At 42.9% G+C, this 27,293-nt stretch overlaps 1 protein-coding gene across 10 annotated transcripts in view; it reads left to right on the top strand.

The window, feature by feature from the left end:
* LOC126236693 (oxidation resistance protein 1) overlaps nucleotides 1-27,293 on the top strand; it is a 785,360-nt gene that overhangs the window by 628,748 nt on the left and 129,319 nt on the right. The window contains exon 17 of one of the 10 annotated variants that reach the window (XM_049946188.1): nucleotides 25,070-25,138. The exons of the other annotated variants lie outside the window; for them this stretch is intronic. Coding sequence (XP_049802145.1) covers nucleotides 25,070-25,138 — 69 coding nt within the window. The remainder of the gene's footprint in view (nucleotides 1-25,069; nucleotides 25,139-27,293) is intronic. 10 annotated transcript variants of the gene reach the window in all.

Here is a 27,293-nt window from a genome sequence, read left to right as displayed (position 1 = left end):
AGACTGATGCAGTTTTCAGTGTGTCTTATCACTGCTATCTGCCATCTGCTGTACCTACGCTTTATGTTGAGTGTCAGATTTCGTAGAAATACAACACTACTTCGTCCGTGCTCTGCTATAGCTTCCGTCCTCCATGGGAGACGGGCGGTCTGCGGTGTCGCTCGCATGCTACCACTGGGCTGAGTTGTGCCGGGTGGCGACTGGTACCAAGGTCGCGATGCCTCGTGGAGAAACGCGGGCGCGTCCATAGATCGTTACTGGGAACTCCAGCCCACGTCGCAGCATCTGCCGTTCCCCTTGCGCTCTATTATGTCATCTCCAGGTCCCATTTTCAGCCCGGGAGGTCACCGTTGTTAGGCAACGACCCAGCAAGCTGGCGCAGTGGTAGATACTCTCGACATGTCTTAGAGAGGAAAGGACTTAAAAGCTTTGTGCAGTCATTCCGATTTCGGTTTTCAGTAAAACGTGAAGTCATATGGCACGAATGGTTGGGAGATCCCGAAGGGCAGGTTGATTCGCCTAATTGGAAAGGCTTTCCTATCCTCCGCGCCACAGGTGCTGAGTAGGAGAGTTACGTGTGTAAATGTATCGGGAAAGTGTAGGTGACTGTAATGATGTACTTGAAGTGTACTGTAGTGTCATATTTGTGTTAGACATGTTGAGAGAAGGGAGAGTGTGAAACTCGGTGCCTGCGCATACACGACTCCCCTCAAAGAGTACCAACGGTGCTGCCGAGCTTAACTTTCGCATCCGACGGAAGGATTGCCATCAACATTGTTGCATAACCTCACGTCGACACTGCCGAGAGGTATGGAATTGACTCCAGGCACTGGCGCAAAGGCTGGTGGTCAGGAAGTTAATGCTATCGCCCCTCCTGTACCCTCTGCGGCAGAGGGAAATTGTCAACAGTACGCAGCGTACCCAGACGGTCACCCATTCAAGTACTGGCCACGCCCGGCCGTGCTTAACTTCCGTGATTGACTCATGTTTTCAGTGATATCTCCATGAGAATTCCGGCATCGCTCCGTTGACGCTAAATGGCCCTCTCCCCCCCGCCCCATTTATTTCCTCTCCTGCCCTTGCGTCCCCCTACCTCTCTACTTTCTCTCCTTACATACATTCTAAGACCAAAAAGATCGACGCACCGAGAAGAAATTATCTCAATAGGGCGGAACTCTGTAGATGCGACGTACATGTACAGACAAACGTATGATTACAATTTCAAGAACATTGGATGATTTAGTCAAGAGAAAGAGCTTCACAAATTGAGCAAATCAAAAACACCATGGTCCGTCTCTAGTCCTTAAGCAAACTGTTACTGGGCGTGGCATTGATTGATTGATAGTTGTTGGATGACCTCCAGAGAGATACCGTCCCAAATTCTGTCCATTTGGATAGTTAGATCTTCAAAATTCCAGATTGTTGTAGGGCCCTATCCATAATGCTGCAAACGTTCTTATTGGAGAAGAGATCCGCGACCTTGCTGACAAAGGTAGGGTTTTTCAAGCACGAATAAAAGCAGTAGAAACTCAAGCTGGCTGTGGGCGGGCAGCATCTTGCTGAAATGCAAGCCCAGGGTGGCTTGCCATGAAGGCCAACAAAACGGAGCGTAGAATATCGTCGACGTCTGGCTGTGCTGTAAGGGTACTGCGGATAACACTGAAAGGGGTGCTACCGTGAGATGAAGTGGCGGCACCTCATTCCACCACTCTTCGTTGTCAGACAGTATGGTAAGTGGCAGTCGGGTTGGTATCCCAACGGTTTCCCCGGCGGCTCCAGACACGTGTTCGCTGGTCATCAGAGCTCACTTCGAAGTGGGACTGATCACTGAAGACAATTCTTCTCCATTCTCTGAGATTCCAGACCTAAGAAGTGTCTGGAGACCCTCCGGACAGCGGTGGGATACCAACATTACTGTCACCCACCATACGGTCCGACAACCGGGAGTGGTGATCCGGAGTGCCATTCATTTTCGTAGCAGGATCCTTCTGATTGTCACCCACCACACACTTATAGCACAACGGTACGTCGACGATATTTTATGTCCCGTTTTGTTGCCCTTCAGGACAAGCCATCTTGGGCTTACATTTCAGCAAATTAATGTCCTCCCGCACACTGTATTTCTTCTACCTGTCTTCGTGCTAGCCGAACTATGATTTGGCCAGCATGTTCGCCGAACCTCTCCCCCAATTGAGAACGTTTAGAGGGTCCTCCAATCATCTCGGAATTTTGACGTTCTAAGGAGCCTATTGGACATAATTTGCCACGATATCCCTCACGAGAAAATCCATCATCTCTATCAATCAGTACCAAGTCGAATAAATTCTTGCATAATGGCCAGAGGTGGACCAAGGCGTTATTAACTTGCTGGATTTGTGAAGCTCATTCTCTTGAATAAATCACCCAGTTTTTCAGAAACTGTAATCATTTATTTGTTTGTTTTTGTACATGTACGTCGCATCTATACATTTCCGTTCGAATAATTCTTTCATGGTGATTTTTTTAAAGACTATGTAATGGCATCGAAAATTATAGACACCATTGAAATGGAACTTGGCAGTTTAATATAAACTGCAAGGCTACCAAATTGTTCAAAACAATGAAGTGATCCACGGAGCAAAGTGACATTACGCTGGACTTGCCTTCAAGGAACGATTGTTCAAACCAATGTCCGGCCATTCAGATACAGGTTTCCCGTGGTGTCTTTTACGGAAAATGCCGGAAAGGTTCTACTGTAAAAGGTAGTATTGTAAAAGACGGTTGCATCTGCTTCACCGCCTACGTTATTAAACGGCTTAAACAGTGCATGGCTCCAGTTGCAGGATCCCTACCTAATGGTTTTTAGGGGCAACAGAAATTTGATTTTCAGTGCCGCTATTTTATATAATTATCGATCGAATTAAAAATTTAAGGTGCTGTCATAATCTTCTCGTGTAAGAGGTATAATCTTACATTAAAGCTTTAACACAAAAGCCAAGTATTACAGTTAAAAATTGTGTGTATTTATTGATGTAGTGTAACGGAGTACCCAGAGTACATTCACCCAGTAGTCGAAAATGAGAGCACACAGCGACTTCCAGAAAAACCTTACTCATAATTTCAGACCTCCTCGAAATTTTTCTCGTTTACACCTCCCACCTCCCATAAAATAACGAAGGGCATAGTAAATTTTCACTGTTCATGCAGTAAACATTCAACATCAGGCATAACGTTTTAATTTATTACTTCTGTACTACCAGCTCTATTCGCAGCACATTTTCAATCAGTATCCACATATACCAGTAAATATACCTGCAAAGTTATATCTTTGTACGACACACAGATACGACGTAATAAACTATGGGATACTTGAAACGGACGCTTCATTCATGAGTTAGTTCGATTCTTTAAAAAATCGGGAATTGGCAAATATCCCAGGTTCGAGTCCTGCACCGACATATAGTTTTAATCTATCTCGGATGTAGGTAGGAACGCCTAGAGAGCACTGACCATTTAACGCCTGGAAGAGGAAAAAACCAGAGCGGCACCTGACGTGTAGGTCGCATAGCTCATGCCGCTTTCGAATGGTGCATTTTAATTTAGCGGCCTATTGTCTCACACGGGGGTTCGTGACTGTGCGAGGGTATAACATCTCAACGAACACAGCTTGAGAAGGTGCTTTTGAGGTAAAAAGCATTCCAGAGGGATGATGAGAGTTGCACCGTACTTTAATGATTTATTGTCACAGTAACGAGTTACTGACGTGAAGCCGCATTTTCTCGCTGTGTAATGTTTACGCATTTGTTTCTGAAGAATTTCTACCTCTACACACGTACTCCGCAAATCATTGTTGCGTAACAGAGAATATTTAGCATGGTATCATATGCCAGGGTTTCTTCCCGTAGGAATTACGCTTGGCTAGAATACTAATTGTGGTGTATGTAGTTGTATTGTATGTTAACCGGGGACCTAAAGACGACGGAGAGGCTCCGTCCCCGCCGCAGCCGCAGCCACAGTGGTCCACAACCCCCACGACGACTACCGCAGTCCACTTCAACCCTCCGCCGCCCCCACACCGAACCCAGGGTCATTGAGCGGTTCGGCCCCCGGTGCCCCCCCCCCCCCCCCCCCCCCAGGGAACGTCTCACACAAGACTAGTGTAACCCCTATGTTTGGTGTGTAGAATAATGGTGGTGTACGCGTACGTGGAGAACTTGTTTGCGCAGCAGTCGCCGACTCAGTGTAACTGAGGCGGAATAAGGGGAACCAGCCCGCATTCGCCGAGGCAGATGGAAAACCGCCTAAAAACCATCCACAGAGTGGCCGGCTCACCGGACCTCGACACAAATCCGCCGGGCGGATTCGTGCCGGGGACCAGGCGCACCTGCCCGCCCGGAAAGCCGTGCGTTAGACCGCAAGGCCAACCGAGCGGACTGTGTATGTAGTTAGTCTAATTTTGTCGTCACTGTCCCACTGGAGTCGATACGAAGCGGGCTGAAGAATGTCTCTAGATTGTTCATTTAATACGGGTTCTTGAAAATTTGTAAGTAGGCTTCCGCAGGATAATAGTTATCCTGCGTCTGTCCTAAGCGTCTGTCAGTTTAGGGTTTTCAGTATTTCTGTGACGCTCTCTCGTGTCATTATTGTGACCAGTCTTTCCGCCCTTCTTTGTATACGTTCAGTATCTCCGCTAATCGTATGTAGTATGAGTCCCTCACACTTCAGCAATTTGGCAGACTGCATTTTCGCAGTATATTGCAAATGAACTGAAGTCAGCCATCACCTGCCAGTCTTACGACTCAACCTACGTGATCATTCCGTTTCAGATTCCTACAAAATTGTTAATCCCAGGTAGTTGCACGAGTGATCCCAATTGTGTCTCACTGATACTGCAGTAATAGGGTACTACAGAGGTTTGACAAAAACTAGGAAACACCGCGAGAAACGCGTGTTTGAATTTAAATGTAGATGCTAGACAAGCCTCCAGGTTGCGCTGTTGTAGTTGACCACCAACGGCACCTGCGCACTGTTATCAATACATTTCAAGTGTCAGTTGTGGTCAGAACAATGTTCTGCATAGTCGTGAGTGCATTATGTCTGAGCTCAGTGAATTAGAACCTGGGCAAATTGTTGGTGCTCTTATGATGCTGGCTTCCGTAAGCATGGGACCCAAAGTGTTCGGTGTTTCAAGAGAAACCAATCAGAGATTTATACCGCATAAAAGGAAAGCTGAGAAACATCATCCATTAAGTTACCACGTGCACGAAAGTGTGTTGAATGATCGTTACGAACGGTCATCGAATAGGATTAAACTGAATAGTCAGCATCTAATAGTCAGTGATGAGGGCGAAGACGTGGAACACAAATGGGAAAAAAAATGAGAAGTATCGTCCCATATACCTTAGACAAGTATGTTCCGATCAAGGTTTTAGGAGATGGAAAAGACCCACCGAGGTTTAATAGCCATGTTACAGAACTGCTCCGTAAACAAAGAGAGCTTCATCTCAGATTCAAGAGAAGTCAAAACTAACTAACAAACAAAATGTGAACGAAGCGGCAATGACCGTAAGAAAAGCGTTCAGTAACTTCGAAAGTAAAATTTTGTCAACGGAACTCAGTGGCAATCTAAGAGGTTTTGGTCTTACGTAAAAATCAGTAAGCGGTTCTAAATGATCTAGTCAGTCACTCAGTGAACATGCTGGCACCGAAACGGAAGATAATAGAGAAAGGCGGAAATACTGAATTTTCTCTCCCGGAATCGTTTCACCGCGGAAGATCGTAACACGGTCCCTCCTTTCAATCATCGTACGAACGTCGAAATGGCAGATATTGAGGTAACCGATCGTGGAATAGAAAAGGAACTACAGTCGCTTCCTATTGAAAAGGCATCAGGACCAGATGAGATACACATAAGCTTCTACAAAGATGGTCAAAGAACTTGCTCCACCACTACCAGTAATTTACCGTAGATCGCTGGAGCAACGAAGAGGTACCTATCGACTGGAAAAAAGTGCAGGTCATTGCAGTTTTCAGGAAGGACCGTAGGACAGACGCACATAATTATAGACCTATATCTGTTGCGGAATTATGGAACATGTTCTATGCTCAAGAATTACCACGTATTTGGAGAACGAAAATCTCGTCTACAAAATCAGCATGGATTCCGCAAACGTACGTTGCGAAACTCAGCTGTCTCTCTTCCTTCACGAGATCCACAGCGCTGTGGACAACGGCGCTCATGTCGATGCCGTGATCCTTCGCTTCGGGAAGGCGCTTCACACTGACACCATCCAACACTGCCAGTTAATGGGGGGAAAAAAAAACAGCTTACGGAGTATCGAGCCAGATTTGCGATTGGAGTTAAGACTTCCTTGCAGACCGAACTCAGCGCGTCGCTCTTAACGAAACAAAATCAGATGTAAAGATAACTTCAGGAGTACCCCAACGAAATATGGTAGGACCGTTACTTTTTATTAAGTATATAAATTATATAGAAAGCGCCGGATGCTCTTCCAGACGGTTCGCAGATGCGATTGTCTATAACAAAGTAGCTACGGCAGAAGACAGTATCGATCTGCAGAATGACCTGCAGAGGATTGATGAATGGCGTGGGCTCTGGCAGCTGACCGTAAATGTAGATCAGTGTGACATATTGTCCGTATGTAAGAAAAGAAATCTACTGCAAGGTGATTAATATGCAACACGAACAACTAGGCCCTTCCTAGGGCCACAGTTGGATTTGCTTCTGCATCTGTCGATCACTCCCCAGCTGAGATAATATGCTGCAGCATCCTTACCAAGAAATCCTCAGTCCAGTCTCATATTTTGTTTGATACCATATGATAGCATATTTTTTACTGAACTATGTTGCGGCACCGACTCAGATACATCCAACTGATTGCCGTGATCCATGGATTTCAGGGTGTCAAGTGAGAAAAGTGCAAATAGGGTTTCTCTTGATGGGACTTCATGTAGGTTGGCGTGGACGATGTCATACATCATCACGTTTGATACGTTTGGGCCCAGAATGTGTTGTAGGATTCTAAAATTGATAGACGTACATGAGATTGGGTGGCAGTTTCCTGTATTTCTTCCGCTTCCTTTCTAGTATACAGATATAATTTGTGCTTTTTTCGGCGTCTTGAGTATATTTACTGCAGTTCACTTCAAAGCCTATCTTCAATCCAACACCCTCGGTGCTACACGTGCATTGGCAATATTTTGAGCCCCATGTCACAAGTGGGTAGCAGGAGAACACACACAGTTTCGCACTCTGGCAAGGAAAAAACATATAAGTTGAAAAAAAGTGCATCTTTAGTTTATATCACTAGAAAATACGTGTGAAATGCCATTACATGCGCGAAAAATATAAATAATGGCATTTATTACCAACAGTAGTTCGTTGAAATTTAGTGGAAGCTGTACTACGACAATTTAATTTTTATAGAATTATTTCTGTAAATAGAGTTTTCTCAAGTATTGCATTTTTGAAATGTGTGACTGTTCTTGCCGTGGGGCGATTTGGAGTCGGATCGCCTAGACGACAGAGCAACTAGCTTCGAACCAGCACTACGTTGTTTCATCTCGCTGGTTCCACTGCTCATTCTCATCCAACCGATGTGGTTTACTAGTCTGTCTCGATGAACGTTGTTGTAATCGCATCCGATTGAACGTCTGTACTGCAGAAGCCATCGTACGGAGTATATGCAGCTTAACATGGAATCTAAGCCCTATTTTGGTTTGGCCGCGGCCTGTTGCATTTGCAGACGGTGAGCGATGACAATAGCTGCCTGTTCCTTGGATTTTGGCCCCTTGGTCATTCAGAAGAAATAATGTTTCTTGACTACTTGGAAGCCTTCGCCCCGAGCGTTTTAAGAGTAATCCTCACTCGATACAAAACGCTTAGCTTTTCCCCACAGGATTTCGTCTAACATTCCTGAGAAGTTAGCGTACGTATTAAACATCGTTGCGACGAGTCACGTAGCATTGATTTGAATTTTCTTAATCTCTTCCTGTAAACAAAGTTTTTAGAGATCCGAAACTGACGAACAACGAGTAAGAATCACTCGATCGAGAGTCTTGGAACCCCTCATCCTTCGTGATGAATTGCACTCACCTAAAATTCCAATAGCGATTATCGGTCTTGCTTCTACCTTTAATTCTATCGGAGAGAGAGTATTACTCGCAGAGGTGCTTCCAAGTACGTGACTGATGCACAATGTTGTCTGTAAAAAATTTTTTTTCACCTGTTGGTGCGCTCCATGTACTTAATTGTCAGCTGTTAGTATTTGTGACAAACGGTAAGAATCTGCAAGTGTTCTTGCATTTCACAACTGTTTTTGAACTATGAGAAGCCCACTAACCTCTCTTGAGGGTAAGGTCATCCGCGAACATTTCCAGACGTTTGCTGACGTTATGTTTCATGCTTCTTCTATGCCATCTTCATTAAGTCTTGCTAATGCTTTTAGCCACTAACGTTGTCATCGTCAACGGAGACTTAAGCAGTAAATGCGAAAACCACACACATTAAATTATCGGAAGGTGAGAAGTAACACAGCGTAGAGTAAACAAAAGCAAAGATCTCATTTTATCCATTACAAATTGTTGGTGAAAGCGTCAGACTATAAAAATAAGTTTTCTAAAATAACTTTTTCTGAGAAGTCACGATTTTTATTTATCTTATGCACTACGCGTCTCTGGAAATGATTTTCAAGTGCGTTTTTCGTGTATGCTGCATTGTTCGGTTGTCCTCATTATAATAAACAGGATTGTTTTTACAAGAGCTATTAGGTAAGTTAGTTCCGATCGATGACGAAATGGAAATCACTGTGAAAATCAAAACTGTTTCATTTGCAATGGTAAGATACACCTTACGGCTACTTCTCCAAATAGTCGCCGCTCTGACTTACACATTTGTCGTAGCGTTGTACCAACTTTCCAATACCCTAGTCATAGAAGGCAGCCGCCTGTGTTTTCCGCCAGTTCTCTACGCCCTTCTACATCATGTTGTCTGCCCCAAAATGTTGTGGCCGTGCGGTTAAAGGCGCTGCAGTCTGGAACCACAAGACCTCTACGGTCGCAGGTTCGAATCCTGCCTCGGGCATGGATGTTTGTGATGTCCTTAGGTTAGTTAGGTTTAACGAGTTCTAAGTTCTAGGGGACTAATGACCTCAGCAGTTGAGTCCCATTGTGCTCAGAGCCATTTGAACCAACCCCAAAATGTTGTCTTCGTGGCCAGCGGTTCATATGAGCAGAGGTGAAACTCAGGACGAGCCAATTACGGGCTGTATTGTGGGTAATCAAACAATTCCCATCGAAAACGCTGGAGCAGCATCTTCATTGCTCCTGCCGACTGCGGCCGAAAATTGTCTTGAAAAACAAATTGCCTGACAGTTGTGTTATGTGGGCTGCACGTCATCAGTCGAAATTTGTTACCAGACACTCATACTTGGCGGGAGACACTATTTTCTAGGCGTGTTTACATGTTCACTGTGCGCTGCGAATTGAAAAGACCAACGTGCCGCGATCGACGGGCATACTAGAAACACTACCCAACACACATGTGCAAAAACAGTGGTTTCCATTCTCGCCCGATCGGAACTTAACCCCCGTATATTAGCACTGTACTCGTAAATAGCCAAAAGGGCGTTACGCGCGCAAAGTGAAGCACTTGCACGTGCTAAAATGCGGGGGCCCGTGAGTTGCCACTTGTACAAATCCTCATCACCAGTTACATCGTGTCTTTTTGGAAGCGATAGATTTAAGCTATGCTAGCAAAAGCTACGTGGGTTGGTGTGAGGAAACCAAACGAACAAAAGTTTGGCAACACTGTCTCTGGGAGGCAGCTTAAATTTGCGCGCGCGAAGACCTAAGTGGGTAACTTAAATGCGAAATAACTCTGAAATGGCGCAAGGTATCGAATATTTTTCTTGGCAATTATTTCTCAGCACAACATCCCCTGAAACTTCCTTAAAAGCTTTTCAGAATGTTTCTGACCAATTTGTACAAACACTCGCGTTTTTGTGAGTAATGATTGTGCGTTTATAGTTAATGGCGAATATTGGTAAAAATTCTACTTATTGTTGTTCACTTACGCAGAGACGCTATTACACATTGCACACAATTTACTGTGCACTGTGCACTTTCGGAACAGCAAAAGTACTGAAACAAAAATTAAAAATTTTTACATGTAGTCAACAGATATGCCAGAGATCGTCCACAGAGTAAAACAAAATAGTGTATCTTGTTGTTGTTGTTGTTGTGTTCAGTCCTGAGACTGGTTTGATGCAGCTCTCCATGCTACTCTATCCTGTGCAAGCTTCATCATCTCCCAGTACTTACTGCAACCTACATCCTTCTGAATCTGCTTAGTGTATTCATCTCTTGGTCTCCCTCTACAATTTTTACCCTCAACGCTGCCCTCCAATGCTAAATTTGTGATCCCTTGATGCCTCACAAAATGTCCTACCAACCGGTCCCTTCTTCTAGTCAAGTTGTGCCAAAAATTCCTCCCTAATTCTATTCAATACCTCCTCATTAGTTATAAGAGAAATCATACCATGTCGTTGCAATACAACGTGATCTCTGCTGCCTACCTGAAAAAAAAAATCTGTTACTGTTTCGATTTTTTGCGTTCGCTTTTTTGAACGTGTACTGTGGAAAGCAAATTTCGTGTGATGTTTAATACATGTGTTTCTTAGCGAGTGAAAAATGACAGTAAATCGAAGTTTTTTTCTAAATTCACCATTGACGCTATGTAAATATTAATCATTAATTACAACTATTACGCGTATTTAATATATTACAGCAGAGGCAACGTAACATTGCAGCACCTGTCACGTGGAAAGGATCACGAATAAGCGGCATAAAGCACGAAAAACGCACTTTAAAATGGGACCCGTTTCCCTAAACGTGTCGTGCAAAAGACAAAAATCGTGGCTAGAAGCAGGTATAAAGTTATTTTATAAACAAATCTTCTTACAAAAACTTCGGCGTTTATTTCTGAATTAAACGGAAGGACAACACACACATTTCATAGTTTGCGTAAGAAATCAAAAGAGAAGCTTTCCAGAGACATGAGAATTAGAATATTCTAGAGTCCAAATAGATAACAGTATGTCAAAGCTTTCATATTTTTCGAATTTAGAATATACACATTGCGTATTCCACAGTGGTTCGGAGGAAAAGCATCTTGCCTCCGCTTTTATAGCATCGACAATTGATACTATCAGCAGCCAGCCTGTAATGAGAGGAGACCAAGCCGGAGACATGGCTTCTTCTCCGCACGAAGTGCCACGATCTCGACAAGATTCGGGCAACAAAGCTGTGCACACACGGACATGCCGGTAGCGACTAGGCGGCCTCGATCTCAAGGACGAGGACGCTTCTTTTGACAGCCGTTGTTTGCGCTGCGTGAGCGCTTGTGCCGGCGCCTCTTCCTATGCAGTCTCTCCGGCTGCTCGCACTGGCCGCTGTATCTCATGAGATGTCGTGCGCTTCTTGGCTTTCAGCGACGTTCTCTGTGGGCGGATGCGCTTCCTCAACTAAACTTCACCTTGACACACACTTGGGTGGCTGGAGGGGAACTTGGGCGGGGATGACTGAGAAGGAGAATTTCGTGTACGCTCATATATGCTTGTGCAATCTGGAGATCGCGTGTGGGTCCCCCCCCCCTCCCCCTCCCCCCACGATAAACTGCTTGCGTAGTGCGTGATTGAGAATGATGAACGGGAAACATTGTCACTTTCATAAATAGGAAGGCAGGAAGAAGGTTAGAGTTCATGAACCGTTGACTTCGGCATCATAAGGGACAAGACTCAAACTCGGATTGCGGAAGGATGGGGAAGGAAATGGACGTTCCGTCCCAAAAGTACCATCCCAACATTCGCGTTAAGTGATTTAGAGGAACCTCGGAAAAACACGAGAGGACTTCAAACAGTAAGTTACACATTATTGTGACAGGCTAACAAGGGAACCTCCCCATCGCACCCCCCTCAGATTTAGTTATAAGTTGGCACAGTGGACAGGCCTTGAAAAAATGAACACAGATCAATCGAGAAAACAGGAAGAAGTTGTGTGGAACTATGAAAAAAAAATAAGCAAAATATACAAACTGAGTAGTCCATGCGCAAGATACGCAACATCAAGGATAGCGTGAGCGTAGGAGTGCAGTGGTCCTGTGGTTAGCGTAACCAGCTGCGGAACGAGAGGTCCTTGGTTCAAGCCTTCCCTCGAGTGAAAAGTTTAATTTTTTTATTTTCAGACAATTATTATCTGTCCGTCCGTCCGTCAGATGCGAGGTAACTGCGCCGTAGTATGGCGACGCTACACCTAAACAAACATCGAAACACACGACGTCAGTCGAGTACAGCGCACAGAAGACAGTGTGTTCCTGCTAACGAGGCTCCCTGGCTGGCAGCTGACTGTTCGCTACTTTGGACTAGAGAGTATTAAATACGTGAGATGTATTCCGTGGGCAATATGAATCCAGCAACTATAGCTTTGCGGTGCGGTCGCAAAACACAAGACACTAAATTTATTACAGTGAACAGAGACGTCAATGAACTAACGGACAGATCATAACTTGGCGAAAATAAAGTAAACTTTTCACTCGAGGGAAGACTTGAACCAAGGACCTCTCGTTCCGCAGCTGCTTATGCTAACCGCGGGACCACGGCGCTCCAGAGCTCACACTATCCTTGATGTTGCCTGTCTTACTCATGGACTACTCAGTTTGTATATTCTGCTTATTTTTTTCATAGTTCCACACAACTTCTTCCTGTTTTCTCGATTGATCTGTGTTCAGTTTTTCAAGGCCTATCCACTGTGTCAACTTATAACTAAATCTGAGGGGGGTGCGATGGGGAGGTTCCCTTGTAAGTAACATTTATTGAATGCTACACTGCATGTCCGAGTGGTAGAAATACACGACACTATTTTTCATCATAGCCACGAACTCTGTAAATAACGGTCGGAGCGTCGTGCAAATCGTTGTTTCTCGACGATAGTTCACCCCGTGGTCACGAAGCCATTTGAGGACCTCTGCCTGAACGTGCTTATAGTCGTAAAATCTGCGATTGCTGCGAAATCTGATCCTCGATTGCGTCGCCATTTTGGTCGATGTCAATAGTGCACCGTCGTGATCAGCCTCACCCACTGCTATGAGGTCTCGATCAAATTGTTGGAGCCTTTTCACTACGACCGGATGAGACTTCAAATTTGGTCCATATATTGCCTGAATTTCACTTTGAATCTGTGTGCGATGGAGTGGTTTTGTCGACAAGAATTTTACTCTCCTGCATACTTCAGCTTTGGAGTACGGTTCCAGTTGCCGCGTCTTTTCACTCCCACAATGCGATGCACGAGTTACCCGAACTGCAGCACAACGTTCTCTGCCGGAAACTTGGAGTACATACTCCTCCTGACAGTCTGACATTGCAGTTTCGCAATGGTCTTAGCGTGGGACGACCCGAATATTTTAATTTTTGAAATCCACTTGTGAATCTGGTTGGCCGGACAGATTTTAACCGATGCGTTCCCGATTTAGAATCCAGGGTCCAGAATGATTTCAGACTATATTTTCACTCTGAAGCCGAGTGTGTATTGATTTGAACTTCCTGGTACCTCTGCCATTTAGCGGGCAATTACTCTACCAACTGAGCTATCCAAGCAAGACCGGCCCAACCTCAAAGCTTTAATTCCACAATTACCTCTTCTCCTGACTTCCCCACTTCGCAGGTTTCAGGAATCCGGTATCTTAAAATTGCGCCACCTCACTCAATTTGTCATCAGTTGCACCAGAACAGTAGTTCATGTCGAATCTATCAAATGGACTTAGGAAAGTCATATCTGTAAGTGATTCACTATAAAACGTTTGCAGTCTCCTTCAGCTCACCGTTTATAAGTTACCAGCTGTGTCATCACTGTGTCCCGGACAGGGACTCCTCGCCTTTTGCGGGCAGTTGTAGCGGGGATTTGAATTTCGCCGCGCTACACTCGTTCCCTCAGATAAAAAATATCCCGTCGCAGCGGTATGAGCGCTCGTCGGCAGAGAAAATATCAAAATTGTAACTTTTTTTGTTTTCTATCCGTTTCAATTGTCTCTTGATAGCCGAAGCTTAAGGCAGGCGTGATCTGATGCTGATGTAAAAACTTAAAGGCTAATCTTGATCTGATTGTAATGTGTAGACATTGTGGAAGTTGTTAAGAAATTCGGTGGATGGAAGTAGCAAAGTGAATTAAATTGCATACAGTATCAAGATGATTTTAATTGGTATCAATTAGTGATTCCTGGACTATTGCAAGATTTCGGAGCAGATTTTTCACGCTGAAATGAAGGAGATTTTTGAAGACTTTGACGCCGCCTGTCACGGTCGCCAGTTGTAATGGTTAATAAAAAAAGAAAAATATGAAGAGAGACCGTGAAAAAGGGAAAGAATGAAAAGCAAATCGGACTTCGTATTACAGAAAAGCTATAGTTGGGGTGGTCCTTGTGGCGTTTTTGAGCAAAAGTTAAACCAATTTCCACTACAAAACTCACTGAAAAGAAACGGAGAATAACAAAATGTAACTGTTATGGGGAAGTGGCGTAGATAAATCATCCTTTACCAGGTTAACTTATCTTCTTTCGGGCGGCGTCCAGGTCTTCAAAAATCTCCTTCATTTCAGCGTGAAAAATCTGCTCCGAAATCTTGCAATAGTCCAGGAATCACTAATTGATACCAATTAAAATCAACTTGATACTGTATGCAATTTAATTCACTTTGCTACTTCCATCCACCGAATTTCTTAACAACTTCCACAATGTCTACACATTACAATCAGATCAAGATTAGCCTTTAAGTTTTTACGTCAGCATCAGATCACGCCTGCCTTAAGCTTCGGCTATCAAGAGACAATTGAAATGGATAGAAAATAAAAAAAGTTACAATTTTGGTATTTTCTCTGCCGACGAGCGCTCATACCGCTGCGACGGGATATTTTTTATCTGGGGGAACGAGTGTAGCGCGGCGAAATTCGAAGCCCCGCTACACAGTGTTGTTACACATGGAGTTGCCCAGGCTTCATTTATGTCAGTACTTTTCTCCTATTTTTCGAACTTCACAGTAGCAGTCCTGGATATCTGCTGGATGCTTAAAGACCGTGCACACCCCAGTGCAGTTAATAAGCTATTTGTCCCGCAATACGCTTTCTTTCCAGGAGTGCTAATCCAGCGACGTGTGCAGAACAACTTTTGTGAAGTTATGAAGCAAGCGAGAGGTAGTGGATGAAGTGAAGCTGTGAAGGCGGGTCCTAAGCCTAGCTCTCACGTCGGTAAGAGTGCAGACCGCGAAAGGCAGTATCCCAGTTACGATTTTTGGTCCTGCTCACACATTGAACCTTCCTACAAGTTTCAAACCAGTGCCCAGTCTCCTGCAGAATGAGAGATTCATTACAGAAGAAGTGAAGTTGGGCTGACTATTCACTGGTTATAGTTGCACTGATTTAGGATCAGGTGGCCCCAGTCCTCTTCCATTGGGCTGTTACTCCACTTTATTTTTCATCAGTAGTGGTTCATATGTAGGCAAAATTTCCGCTAGCTTTCGAAACAGTGAAATGATGCTCTCTAGCCTGAGAATGTTAATCCCTTGCAGTACTTTGACGAGTCAGATTCGTGAAAGCAAATGCCGACCAAACATAAACATCACGAGTCACACTCGTGGGAACGAAAGTGAGGCCAAACTTTTTGTCGGATATGGCACTATTCAATACGTACATCTTCCAAAAACTAATACACGTTCGGACTAAGGAAAGATAGATTACTTATCGAATGAATGTAGCAGAGATAATGTTAAAAAATGTCCAATTGACAGTGTACGAAAAACACTAGGTAAAACACCTGTTAGACTCCAAGCGCAATATTGCAGGTATTTTGCTATTAGAAATTCGTTCAAGGGGAGCATTTCTTCTTGTAATTATCTTTTTTTGTTAACAATATCTACGTTATTACATGTTACATCTACGTGTTATTACATTCCTTCTGAAGTATTCACATCTGAAGACGCGCAGAAAGACCATAATTTCGATTAAAGTATTGCGTGTATGTAAAAATGTATATTTTGAAGTATTAATGAAAAAGAATGAATAAAAAAGAATTACATTAGCATTAACTTCTACAAGAACAATACCACACAGAACAAACCTGTAGATACGCAACAGGTATCCGCATGTCGGCTTGCATAGCAATTGTTTCGTTCATCACGCTGGCTCATTTAGCAAGCGCCGTCTCCAATCGCACCGATTTCGTCGATCTCAATAGTACGACAAGGGGTTAATCACACAGTTCTTCTTCAGTGGGACTGCGGTTTCTGTTCGGTTTTGCATGAGAAGTGACGGTCCACGTATTAACTTTCAAAGCCTCTGCGGCAATTATTGGAATTACGAAAGAGACCGCACTGGTGATGCACAAAGTTGTCCGGCTTTTATTAGGTCAATGAAGTTCATTTAGCCGCCGTGCGGGCCCGGAATGAAAGTTGCTGTGCATCAGAACTTGAAACTCGGCGCTCAGTTCCATTTTCTCGTGCAAGTTAAGTACTGTGTATTTATCTTCACAAATATAGCTCCGTCGAAGCCTAGGACTACGCAAGCGTCTGAAGCAGAAGTTCTCAGATGTATTTTACCCTAGTCAGCCGTTTGTGTTATCAGTGTTAGCGTTGCATACTTCTACTAATGACCGGATGCCAAGATTTAAAACGACTCAAAACTCCAAAATGAGATAGCGGTTATTTTATTTCTTCGCTCTAACATATGGATATAATTAATTCACACGTGGAACAGAAACGGGCAGTATCTTACGCTGTCGGTATGTCCATGATCTTTGTTGTTTACATAAGCTTGTGACAACGTATTTAATTATTTTTTTTTACTGTTATGGGTTCAATAATCGACTTACGTTTTCTGTAACTTTTTTCATGTGTTTGTTTACTGCAGGATTTCCTGCTTTTGAAACGAATCTTGCGGCGCTAGTTTTGGTACAGTCAGCGCTGTTCGTCATGTAAGCGGCCGTAAAATGAACATATCGGCAGTAACTACAGCTTTGTGCTGCGCCTTGGGGAACGTTCGCGAATCCCGTTGCACGTGCAAGCGCTACATTGGAAGAATACCTAGCCTAGGTGAACTGCAAGACATGACGTTTTATGTAGTTCTTACCATTCGATGCGGTCTTCAGTAGGTCCGGTAGCTAGCTGACGATACCGGTTAACGAAATAAAACGTTTTCTGTACCAGGTGTACCGGTATGAAATGAGCGTTTTTTTTGTGAAAATGGAACACTAATTTTGAATTGAAAAGTAAAAACATTTTATTCAAAGTACTGACCATTGCTTTCTATACATTTCGACCACCTTTCTGGCAATTTGTAGACACCACGCCGGCCGGAGTGACCTAGCGGTTCTGGACGCTACAGTCTGGAACCGCGCGACCGCTACGGTCGCAGGTTCGAATCCTGCCTCGGGCATGGATGTGTGTGATGTCCTTAGGTTAGTTAGGTTTAAGTAGTTCTAAGTTCTAGGGGACTTATGACCACAGCAGTTGAGTCCCTTAGTGCTCAGAGCCATTTGAACCATTTGTAGACACCACGCCAATAGAAATGTTAGTCTTTTGAAGCAAACCAATCAGACACCCAATTTTCGACGTCTTCTTACGAATCGAAGTGTTCCTCAGCCAAGCCTGCTGAATACGGCGGGTGGGGTAGCAGTTCCGGCCAAGTGTTTTGATTGTATCCTGAACCAGTTTTGCTTTGTGTGCAGATGCATTGTCGTGTAATAAATTACTTTGCCATGTCGTCTGGCCCATACTGATCTTTTTTCGATCAATGCATAGTTCATATTCATCATTTGTTGTCTGTAGCGATTAGTATTCACAGTTTCACCGGGTTTTAGAAGCTCATGATACACCACACCTTTCTGATCCCACCAAACACAGAGCATTGTCTTCTTGCCGAATCGATCTGGTTTTGCAGTCGATGTTGATGGTTGTCCAGATTAACCCATGATTTTTCCCGCTTAGGATTCTTAAAATAAATTCATTTTTCATCGCCAGTAACAATTCGATGCAAAATTTATTTTCTTTCATGTCTTTGAAGAAAAATTTGACAAATGGTTTTTCGGTTTTCCATCTGTTCTTTCATTCAATTCATGTGGCACCCATTTTCCACACTTTTGGATTTTGCCCGTAGCTTTCAAACGGTCAGAAATTGTTTGTTGTGCAACATTTAGCATTGCTGCCATTTGCTTCTGACTCAAAGTATCATCTTCATCCAATATTGCTTGCAATTTGGCGTCTTCGAACTTTTTTGGTGGTCTTCCACGTTCTTCATTTCTTACATCAAAATCATTATTTCTGAACCGTTGAAAACATCTTTTGCATGTTGCTTCTGATAGAGCATGATCACCATATGCCTCGACAAGCATTCGATGCGACTCTGCAGCACTTTTTTCAAATGAAAACAAAAACGTAATGCTTTCCGCAAATCATCACTTTCTGGTCCAAAATTCAACATTGTTAACACGGTGAAAACATATGATGTTGTTTGTTCCATGACTTGATGTATACTAAAGATCTATGACAGATGTCATACCAACCAAACAAAAAAAAGTAAGGCTCGTTCACAACAAATGTTGCCTATCGACACAATTGTATCTTAACGCTCATTTCATACCGGTACACCTGATAATTATAATTTGACAATTTTCGGACTTTTCCTCTTTACTTCTATTTTTTGCTAAAAAATTTGTGAATCAGGACCACGGGACGTACCCTATAGGTTTTGATGAATTAGTATGCTAATATCAAAATTTGTGACATAGGAGCTTTAATTCTTCAGTGAAGGGGCCGTAGACCTTAGCATGTGATGTAAGTTTCAGCTTGATATGGCTTCCCGTCCTTTAGAAAAAGACTTCTTGACAGTCGGATGGACGGACAACAGAGATCATGTAAATGTTCCGTTTTAACAGATTGAGGTAGGAAACCCTAAAAAAGTTAATTATTTAGTATAGGCATCTAATTTTGTGTATAAATGACTAAGATATCATTACATTATTAATATGCAAGGATAAATTTGAAAATGATTTAACTACAGTAGTTAAAATGCATGCAGATTAGTTGAACGCATGTTACAGGAAAAACTTCGGTAATGAAGGAGAGAGGAATAGAAAACGCCAGTTAATGACGCCATCACTTATATTCACAGCCAACTGAAAGTAAAGTGCGGATCAACAGATACGCAACACACAGCAAATACTCCTAGAATATGCAGGAAGGTGTGACCTTACCTTATTGCAGCGGTTTTGTTCTTGTCATACTCGCGTACCGTGCTACGTAAGGTAACTTCGTAGTTGTATTTTCACTTCCCACGTTGTCCATTTTCACTGCCCACATCATGCGCGCCTGCTCAGATTAATAGATAAAACATGACACTGACGGCGTGCCTGTCTGCAAATGTGGTGGATACGTTTAAGATAGCAGTGAATTGAATGTTGATGTTTTGACTTTATGGTAGCATAAAAAAAGCGGAGAGACTGATAAGCTTTCGTCGTCAGGGAAGTTAATAGAGATTGACAATTACAAAGCCAAATATACGATTATCCGGCCCTCACACAGAGCCAACCAATTGGGCACTTTCGTGTGTTATCTTATTAAAAAAAAAGCATGAAATTTCTTCGGGACAAAAAATAACAGAATGACATACTGCATAAATTTGTATCTTTCGTAACGCGGTGTGGTCTGGGGAGCGTCTATAACAGTAACCCCTCGCAAATTGCTTGTATTTTCACTCCACGCAGCGGAACCGTGATCTATAACATTTTTATTTTCATATAACTTTGAAAATGACTAAATTACCATTTTAACTTATTTAGTCGAGAAGTTAGTCTTTTACTCACGGCGCTGCATACAATGTTCTTTGATAAGTAGCTGATCTATATTTTTTACCTATAAAGCGATCAGTCAATAATGTTGCCTGATTGGCGCAAGTAGTTCCACGGCACGGTGGTCTAGAGTTGATCTTGAGATATACCTTCGTAGGTTCCCTTAATCATCAATGAGATGTAATCAGATGTTCACTTAAAGAGCTTTACAACCATAAAACCAATTACAGTTTCAAGGCAGAGCAGTGTGTTTCAGATTTTGGTAGACTTTTTCGTGTAGTGTGCCCCCTTCGAATGCCTCGGCCGTGAATTTGTGTCGTAAATCTGGAAAAGGTCGTTTACAACTTGAGGATGGTGCACAGTATTGTGACGTCCGACAACGATGAGGTTGTGTGCAGCGCCACAATACAAATCATTCCCCACCAGTTTTCAGAGAAGTTTCACCTTAGTATTATCTTCCTTATTGAGCTCTTTTCTAGACTCGACGAATGTCGTTAATAACTGTAAAAGGGCAAAAAGGTTAAGAGAAAGTGATAACTTATGCATCAGCTGAGCTGCATAAAGACTTTTGTATCGCGTTTACCTAATCACCCTGCTTTAGTGTTGTTCATGAGGACAGTTTCTCATCCAAGACGCGTTTCGTTCCATTTAATCGTATTCGAAGTCTGTACGCAAGAAAACGGGTGGAACGAACAACTCCTTACAAATTTAAGAATGCAGAAATTAGCGTTGGAGGCAAGACAAGCGCAGGCGGCGCCACTGTTGGCCTACCAGCGGCGACGGCGTAAACACGTACTGTCTGCCAGGGACGCCTAGCCTCGGCGAGGGACAGGGTGGGGGGACGTGAGCGGTGACCGCCACACGCACAACCGTTTGTAAACACCGGCTGTCTCGCTGTGCGCATGTGCGTCTCTCGAAGCAATACGGTGACGGCTGTGTCGTAATAGTTACGCAGGACGCGCTAGCGGTCCGAGGAAAAATTCCGTGTCCTCTCTACTTTCAGAAATGAAGCTTGTAAACATTCGTTCGAAATCCTTCCTACATATGCTCTTATTTCTCAAAGACACTTAACCTAACCTGTTAGTTACTGAAAGAGAATTTGCAGCAACGAATCACTATTCAGATCATCAAATTTTGTTACCTGTGATTGGTTCGTGTATTTTCACACACAGTTACGTAAAGTGTGCATTTTAATGTACACTACTTATTGCACATGGCTGTGGTGTTCACTCTCATTACTCGTTTCTTCTTCTTTCTTCCTTGCAGCGTGGCCACGGAAATGCAATGAAACACAATCTTCACGCCTGACACATGTGGATTATAGAAAACATATTGTGAACATTCTACTACTCCGCGGTAAATTCTTGAACCCTAATCCTTTTGCTATTGCTTTATACCATATTTTACACGCCATCGACCTGCCTCTACTAATCTTGTCTTATCTGCTGCCAGTATCGCAGTTATCTCCTTCCCATAATCTATTAATTTAATGGTCTTTAAATAGACATGAATGGCTGTAAACACATTTACTACGACCACGTTCCTACACATACGTGGAAGTAACACCACACAATACTTTCACTTGGGACGCGGCTATTTCTAGTCTCGTAATCTAGTTAGTTCCTGCTACGGTCGGGACTACAAAGATAGTAGACGAAAGTATGGAAACACCGCACACACTTTACCATGCCTAATATGGTGTAAGAAACCCGTTGGCATTCAAAACAGCTTTCAGTCGGGTCGGAATGGATAAATACAGGTCCTGTATGGTTTTCAGTGGGATTTTACACAATTCTTCCTGCAAAAATAGTGGCAAGTTCAGGTAATGATGATGTAGGTGGATACTGATCACGCGCCCTTCTCTCAAAAGTAGACCACAGTGGCTGAGATCTGGTGACTGCTGTGGCCATGGGAGATGAGACGCTTCATCTAGTGGTCACAAAACCAGTCCTGGACACTGCGAGCTATGTGAATAGGGACCCTGTCGTCCTGGAACGCGACGTCACCATTGGGAAACAAACATTATGCCATGGGATGGACCTAATCAGCCAAAGTGGCCACATAATTGTTGACTGGAAGGCGACCTCGTAGAGTAACCATGGAGTACAACGATATGGCTGCCCAGATCACCACCTAATCCCCGCCATGTTTCACTCGTAGGATTCATCCGGCGAAATGACATTCTTCCATTACTCCATTGTCCAGGTTTTATTGCTTCGTCAACATATTTTGCTGTTATGGGTGTTTGCATCACTGATGCGTGCTGTGGAGTTCCAGCTCGCCTTGTAGTTCCCACGTTATAGAGCTCAAATCGTGTTTTGGGGTGTTGTAAGGGTTCGCGAATACGATATTAAGTTCTGCAATGATATTTGCAGCTGTCGTCCCCTATTTTTCGTCACAAACCTCTTCCATGATTGTCTGTCAAGATCACTCAACACACACTGTTGTTCGCGTTGTGGCATAGCTGGTAATGTTTTCCTCTTTCCTTGTGTACGGTATAAATCGTCGATATGGTGGTGCTTGAAACACCGCACACTTCTGCTAACTTGTTTACGGAAACACCCATCATGCCAACTACGTTAGAATTCGCTTGGTACCGACGTAATGCACTCGCGACTACGCAAAACATTGTTCTCACCAAGTCTGACACTTCCAACGTATTGAGGATATTGCATAGGCGACGTTCATGATCAAATAGAACAGCGCAACCTGCAGGCATGGTTAGCATCTGCATATATGTTCAAGTGTGCATTTGTCGCGGTGTTTCGATATTTTTGTCCAACCCTTGTAGTTTTCCTTGTATAATAACAGATACGAGATAGAACTCCCGACTTGAATCCGTGAGAAGTTAAACTGCGTGGAAAATAGAAGTCATAGCGGAACCCTTTGTGTCCAGAAATAACTGACACTCAATCCCATACTAAGAACATGACAAAGTGAGACAATTATTTGGGTTATAGCTTCCTCTTCATCCTATTATTTTTCTGTGCAAGAGGTTTCTTCTCCTCCTACTAATAATTTTTTCCCTTAGATAATCGTTAACATTTCTATTGGATCCGTCATGACTTGGTACCAAGAAATCTTTGTTCTATGTGTCTGTTAGTCATATTTTCAGAATATTGTTTCGTGAGAACATGGAAGCTCGTCCATTATTAGCTTAATAACAACATAAAAAAACTCAGCTGTGTGCCGGTCGATTGCTCCTTTATTCGGTACTTGGATCCACATTTGCGGACTGTGTGTTGCTCAGCTTCAGTGAATATTTAAATGTGACTGGTGTCTTAAAACCCATACAGGTTTCCTTAGTGCGGAAAAATGTAGCACGGTCTTCAGCACCGAGCAAACCATGTTTGTAGAGGTCACCATATTATTATATCTTTTGAGGACGCCAAAGACCTACGACTAACTGAAAGGGATCCCCAGAAGAAAGACTGACACACAGTATCATATTTTGAGTTCCTGCATGTTGTGTGTTTGATTAAATTTAAAGATAAACGTATAAAACAGTTTATTTAGTATACAGCAAAAGCGGGCGTGATCCGTCTAATCCTTATTAAAATGAGGGTTACCACTTTGTTCCGCAGACCGCTTTAATTTCAGTTCGACGAATGCTTAGTAAATTGTTTCGTAAGAAATAACTGCACTCATTGATTTGTCAGAATTTGCTCGCAATCGTTCCAGCGTATGCCATCTCGTGCCACAGACACGTAATTTGGACTTCACATTGTGAAGTATAGAATGGAAGGGGATTTTCATGTGTTTACAGCTATCTACCTAAACGTTAGAAGAAGAATTAGAATTACTGTAATCGCTCTCTCCGCCTAACATCCTGGCCCTGGAAATTAAAACCGCTTGTAAAACAATATACTGAGGTACAGGATGCCAAATTACTTTCACACCATCCAGGGTCGAAACTTCCTATAATAATTACGCTTCCGCCGTCTGAGTAAGCTGCTCAATTACGAATAGACTGACAGATTTAGGAGAAGGTCATCTGAAGACAGTTCACGTGATTATTCCAATTAACAGGGCGGAAACGTTCACGGGTAGGCGCTCGACCTCGTCCAATCAAAGGTCTATGTCTGATGTTTGTTAAGTTTTGCGTCTCCAGCAAATAGTGTCGCTTAAAGCAGCGTAAAGGAGTAGTCTCTAGAAACGGCTTTAATATTCCCAACGATTCAAGCGTCCATGCAACTGTCCTTTTTTAAGGCGGTGGTTTTCATTTTTATTTTCATTTATTTATGTATTTATTTTGGAAAGAGAGCGGTTGATTTCATTAATAGAGCCAAGGAAAGCAACAATTTAAAAATAATTATATGTGGTTACAGATACTTTTATTCTATTGGTCGGGCAGATTTCGCGTAATTCATTCCAAATTTAACCAGTTTTCGCTATCATAAATCAACGCACGTCTCTCCCTCATATGCTTCCAGCGTGTCACTGCAGGAAACAAGCTTGTTTTTTTATACAGCATTTGCCTGCCAAAACGGCGTCCACGGATGAAGCTACTATATATAGTCTCCAGATTTCACAAAAGCCCTCCTAGTCATCTTAAGCACCAAGTAACCGACGAAGACAGAGGAGGCAACAGGCGAAAGCTTGAGAGTTTATTTAACATTGACCTGAGAGGAGAACTGTTTGTTAGTAATTTACTTACCTTTCACGATTTCATGTTTCTGATCTAAATGTATTGGCAAGGAGATACTAAGGAGATGAAAAAAATCTTTAGAATATTGTTCCACTGCACCAGGCCCACTCTGGACTATAAAAATTGACTTCATCAGGTAAATAAATTTAGTTTTCTTGCATACTCATTGATTCATTTTTCAGGATGTTACAGCGATTACTCCAATACTCGACTAATCTAGAACAGTAGCGATCTGGCACTGCCATGTTTTAACTGGTGTAGCGCCCTAGTGATCGGCTACTTGATATGTGTGCACTCTTGCTGGAGCATTGGTCATCTAACTTCAGTGATGGATCGGTAACAGGAGTAATATTGCTCAAGGTTATCTGTGCTTGATGGTATCACATTGTAGTCTTGGTGGTGGATTAGCCAAGCAAATTCAGTGTACGCGCATGTCTCCACAGGCAGTCTGCATAATGCCATAACAATCTGCAGTTGTTTCCCGCTGCCCACAGCACCAGTCAACACATTGTTTTTCACACTTCATGGTCATTCTTCAGGAGGCGTTCTCACGGCTGCCGTATAACGGAATCAGTCGGCTGCAGAAGATTATCATCGAATCAGTCCAGGTAAACTTACTGATTTTTACCGGCGTCTTTCGGATGAAAGGCCATTGGTGCGGTGATTGGTGGTGATTGTACCAATTAACGTGGTGGAAACGTATATGGGTCCGCGTGTGAAAACTGACCGAAAAACACTGGTAAATGTTTTGTCGGGTAGCATACATAATACGAGGAAAATTTGCAGAAAGAAAAATAAAAAAATGTGGAGAGGAGTCATTGGGGCTGCCACCAGAAATGGCTTCCAGATTCGTAGTGATCATGCGGTCTCGATTTTTGTTTAGGCGCGATGGAAGGGGGCGGAAGAAGTCTGGTATATACTGTAGCTTCAGACGACCCGGTTTTGCTATTGTCATTCACGATATTTTTATTCCCTTCTTTGGATAAATTTCGCCAAAATTCATATTTCATTCTACATTTAAACAGCCACTTTCCATCCCATCTTCAACGCAGTTTTCGCATCAGTTCACATCGTACCAGAGCACGCTTAACGCTTTAAGTCATTGCTCTTATTTTCATAATATTGCCATGGTCTTTCGCAACGGCATTCTTGGATGTATTATCTAACTTTCGGTGATTACCTCTGTCGTCTTTGTCGGAAACAGTACACTGATGAAGACGATAAAGGCAGTGGTCGGTAGCTTGAGGTTTTTTATTTTTTTTATTATCAGAACTTGATGCTGTAGGAAAAGTGATAATTTTGTATTCGTAGTTTCCCGTTTTCACTTGCGCAATGCTAACAAATATATATCATGGTAACAGGCCGCTTCAGAGCATTGACTGCGCACTACTCTCAAATGGCCCCTTGAATTCTATGGTCCCACTTCCCCGAATTTTTCCGAAAAAATTGAAGTTATTTCGGGATCCAAGAAAACAATGATATTGCGAAGTGAATGTAGAAAGGGGGAGCGGCCACGGCGTCAGCAGTATATCTGTTAACCACTCCCTCTTCTGTTACCTAGTCAAGGTCTTAATCAAACCATAAGAACTTCTATAGTGACGGCCGAACCGAAAATAATAAGTTAGACGTCTTTACTGTGCATATTTTTTTAATCTTTCTATAAATTTTTCAGTTTGTTTCTTTCGCCCCCACGAAAATGAAACTGATTTCTTACTGACCATCTACACTCGCGAGAAGAAAACTGAAATTGAATGTGAAGATAAATATCCGAATTCTTATGTTTCCGATACGTACGTTTTAATTTGATTTTAGAAATGAAATGGATTAAAAATTAATTGCAAACAGTAAAGATTCGATATCAAGCAAAGGATTAAAGTGGGAAAATGTAAGAGGAAGATGAATTTGTATGGAAGTTGCGTAGCGGAACTAACTTCACGGAGCTCGAACATACAACTGTTCTCCTCCACACGTGAAGCAATGCGCCGTCGTGACCTAAAACTTCAATTTTTCTGGGGAAAGTGTGTGTGGAAGTGGAACCTACGACTTTACAAGGGTCAAATATCCTACATTCCATGCACAAGTGGGGTAAATTACGAAGCAAAGCAGTATGAGAGACTTCGCAGAAGCTTCCTTTTGTGATAGGTAGTAGATTTTTGCCCTTGACGTATCGATCTCACATTACATTTGTACATATCCTAATATTGTCAGGAGGAGGGTGGGTTTATTTTTTCTCTGTTTTGCAGTATTGGCAGAACTTCACAGGCTTTTCTGAAAGAGTATGACAACATTTGGCATACATATATCTTAAAGAGCATGCTTATATCTAGATAGATATTACTAGGACATTCAAGGTTTTTGTTCGCCGATAACTAACTCGCGCAATGGCCACCGTTACTTGCGCGACACTCCCCTGAATAAGAAACTGTATTGTGTTTCTGCCCACAGTCGATGGTTAGTGTAGGGCGCTACTGTAGCCGCATATTCCAGTCTACTTTCATGTGATGACCTTTAAAGTACTAAACAATGTTCTTTGTATGGCATCAGGAAAAACCTGGAAGGCTGAGAAAACTGTATATAGAGGGTGAACCAGGGCTCCACCGACAACTTTTCAGAGGTTGTACAGGAATACATCCTGAGTATTTTCGTGTAATTGTACCCACAAGCTCGAGCTACTCGTTACAGAGTAATTATATACGAGGGATGGTCAATAAGTAATGGTATACTTCTTTTCTCGGCCAGTTTAGGTTGAAAAAATAAAGAATT

Source organism: Schistocerca nitens, chromosome 2 (genome assembly GCF_023898315.1).
Source record: "Schistocerca nitens isolate TAMUIC-IGC-003100 chromosome 2, iqSchNite1.1, whole genome shotgun sequence".
Lineage (NCBI taxonomy): Eukaryota > Metazoa > Arthropoda > Insecta > Orthoptera > Acrididae > Schistocerca > Schistocerca nitens.
Note: the sequence above shows the minus strand (reverse complement) of the source record. Positions and strands in the feature narration are given on the sequence as shown.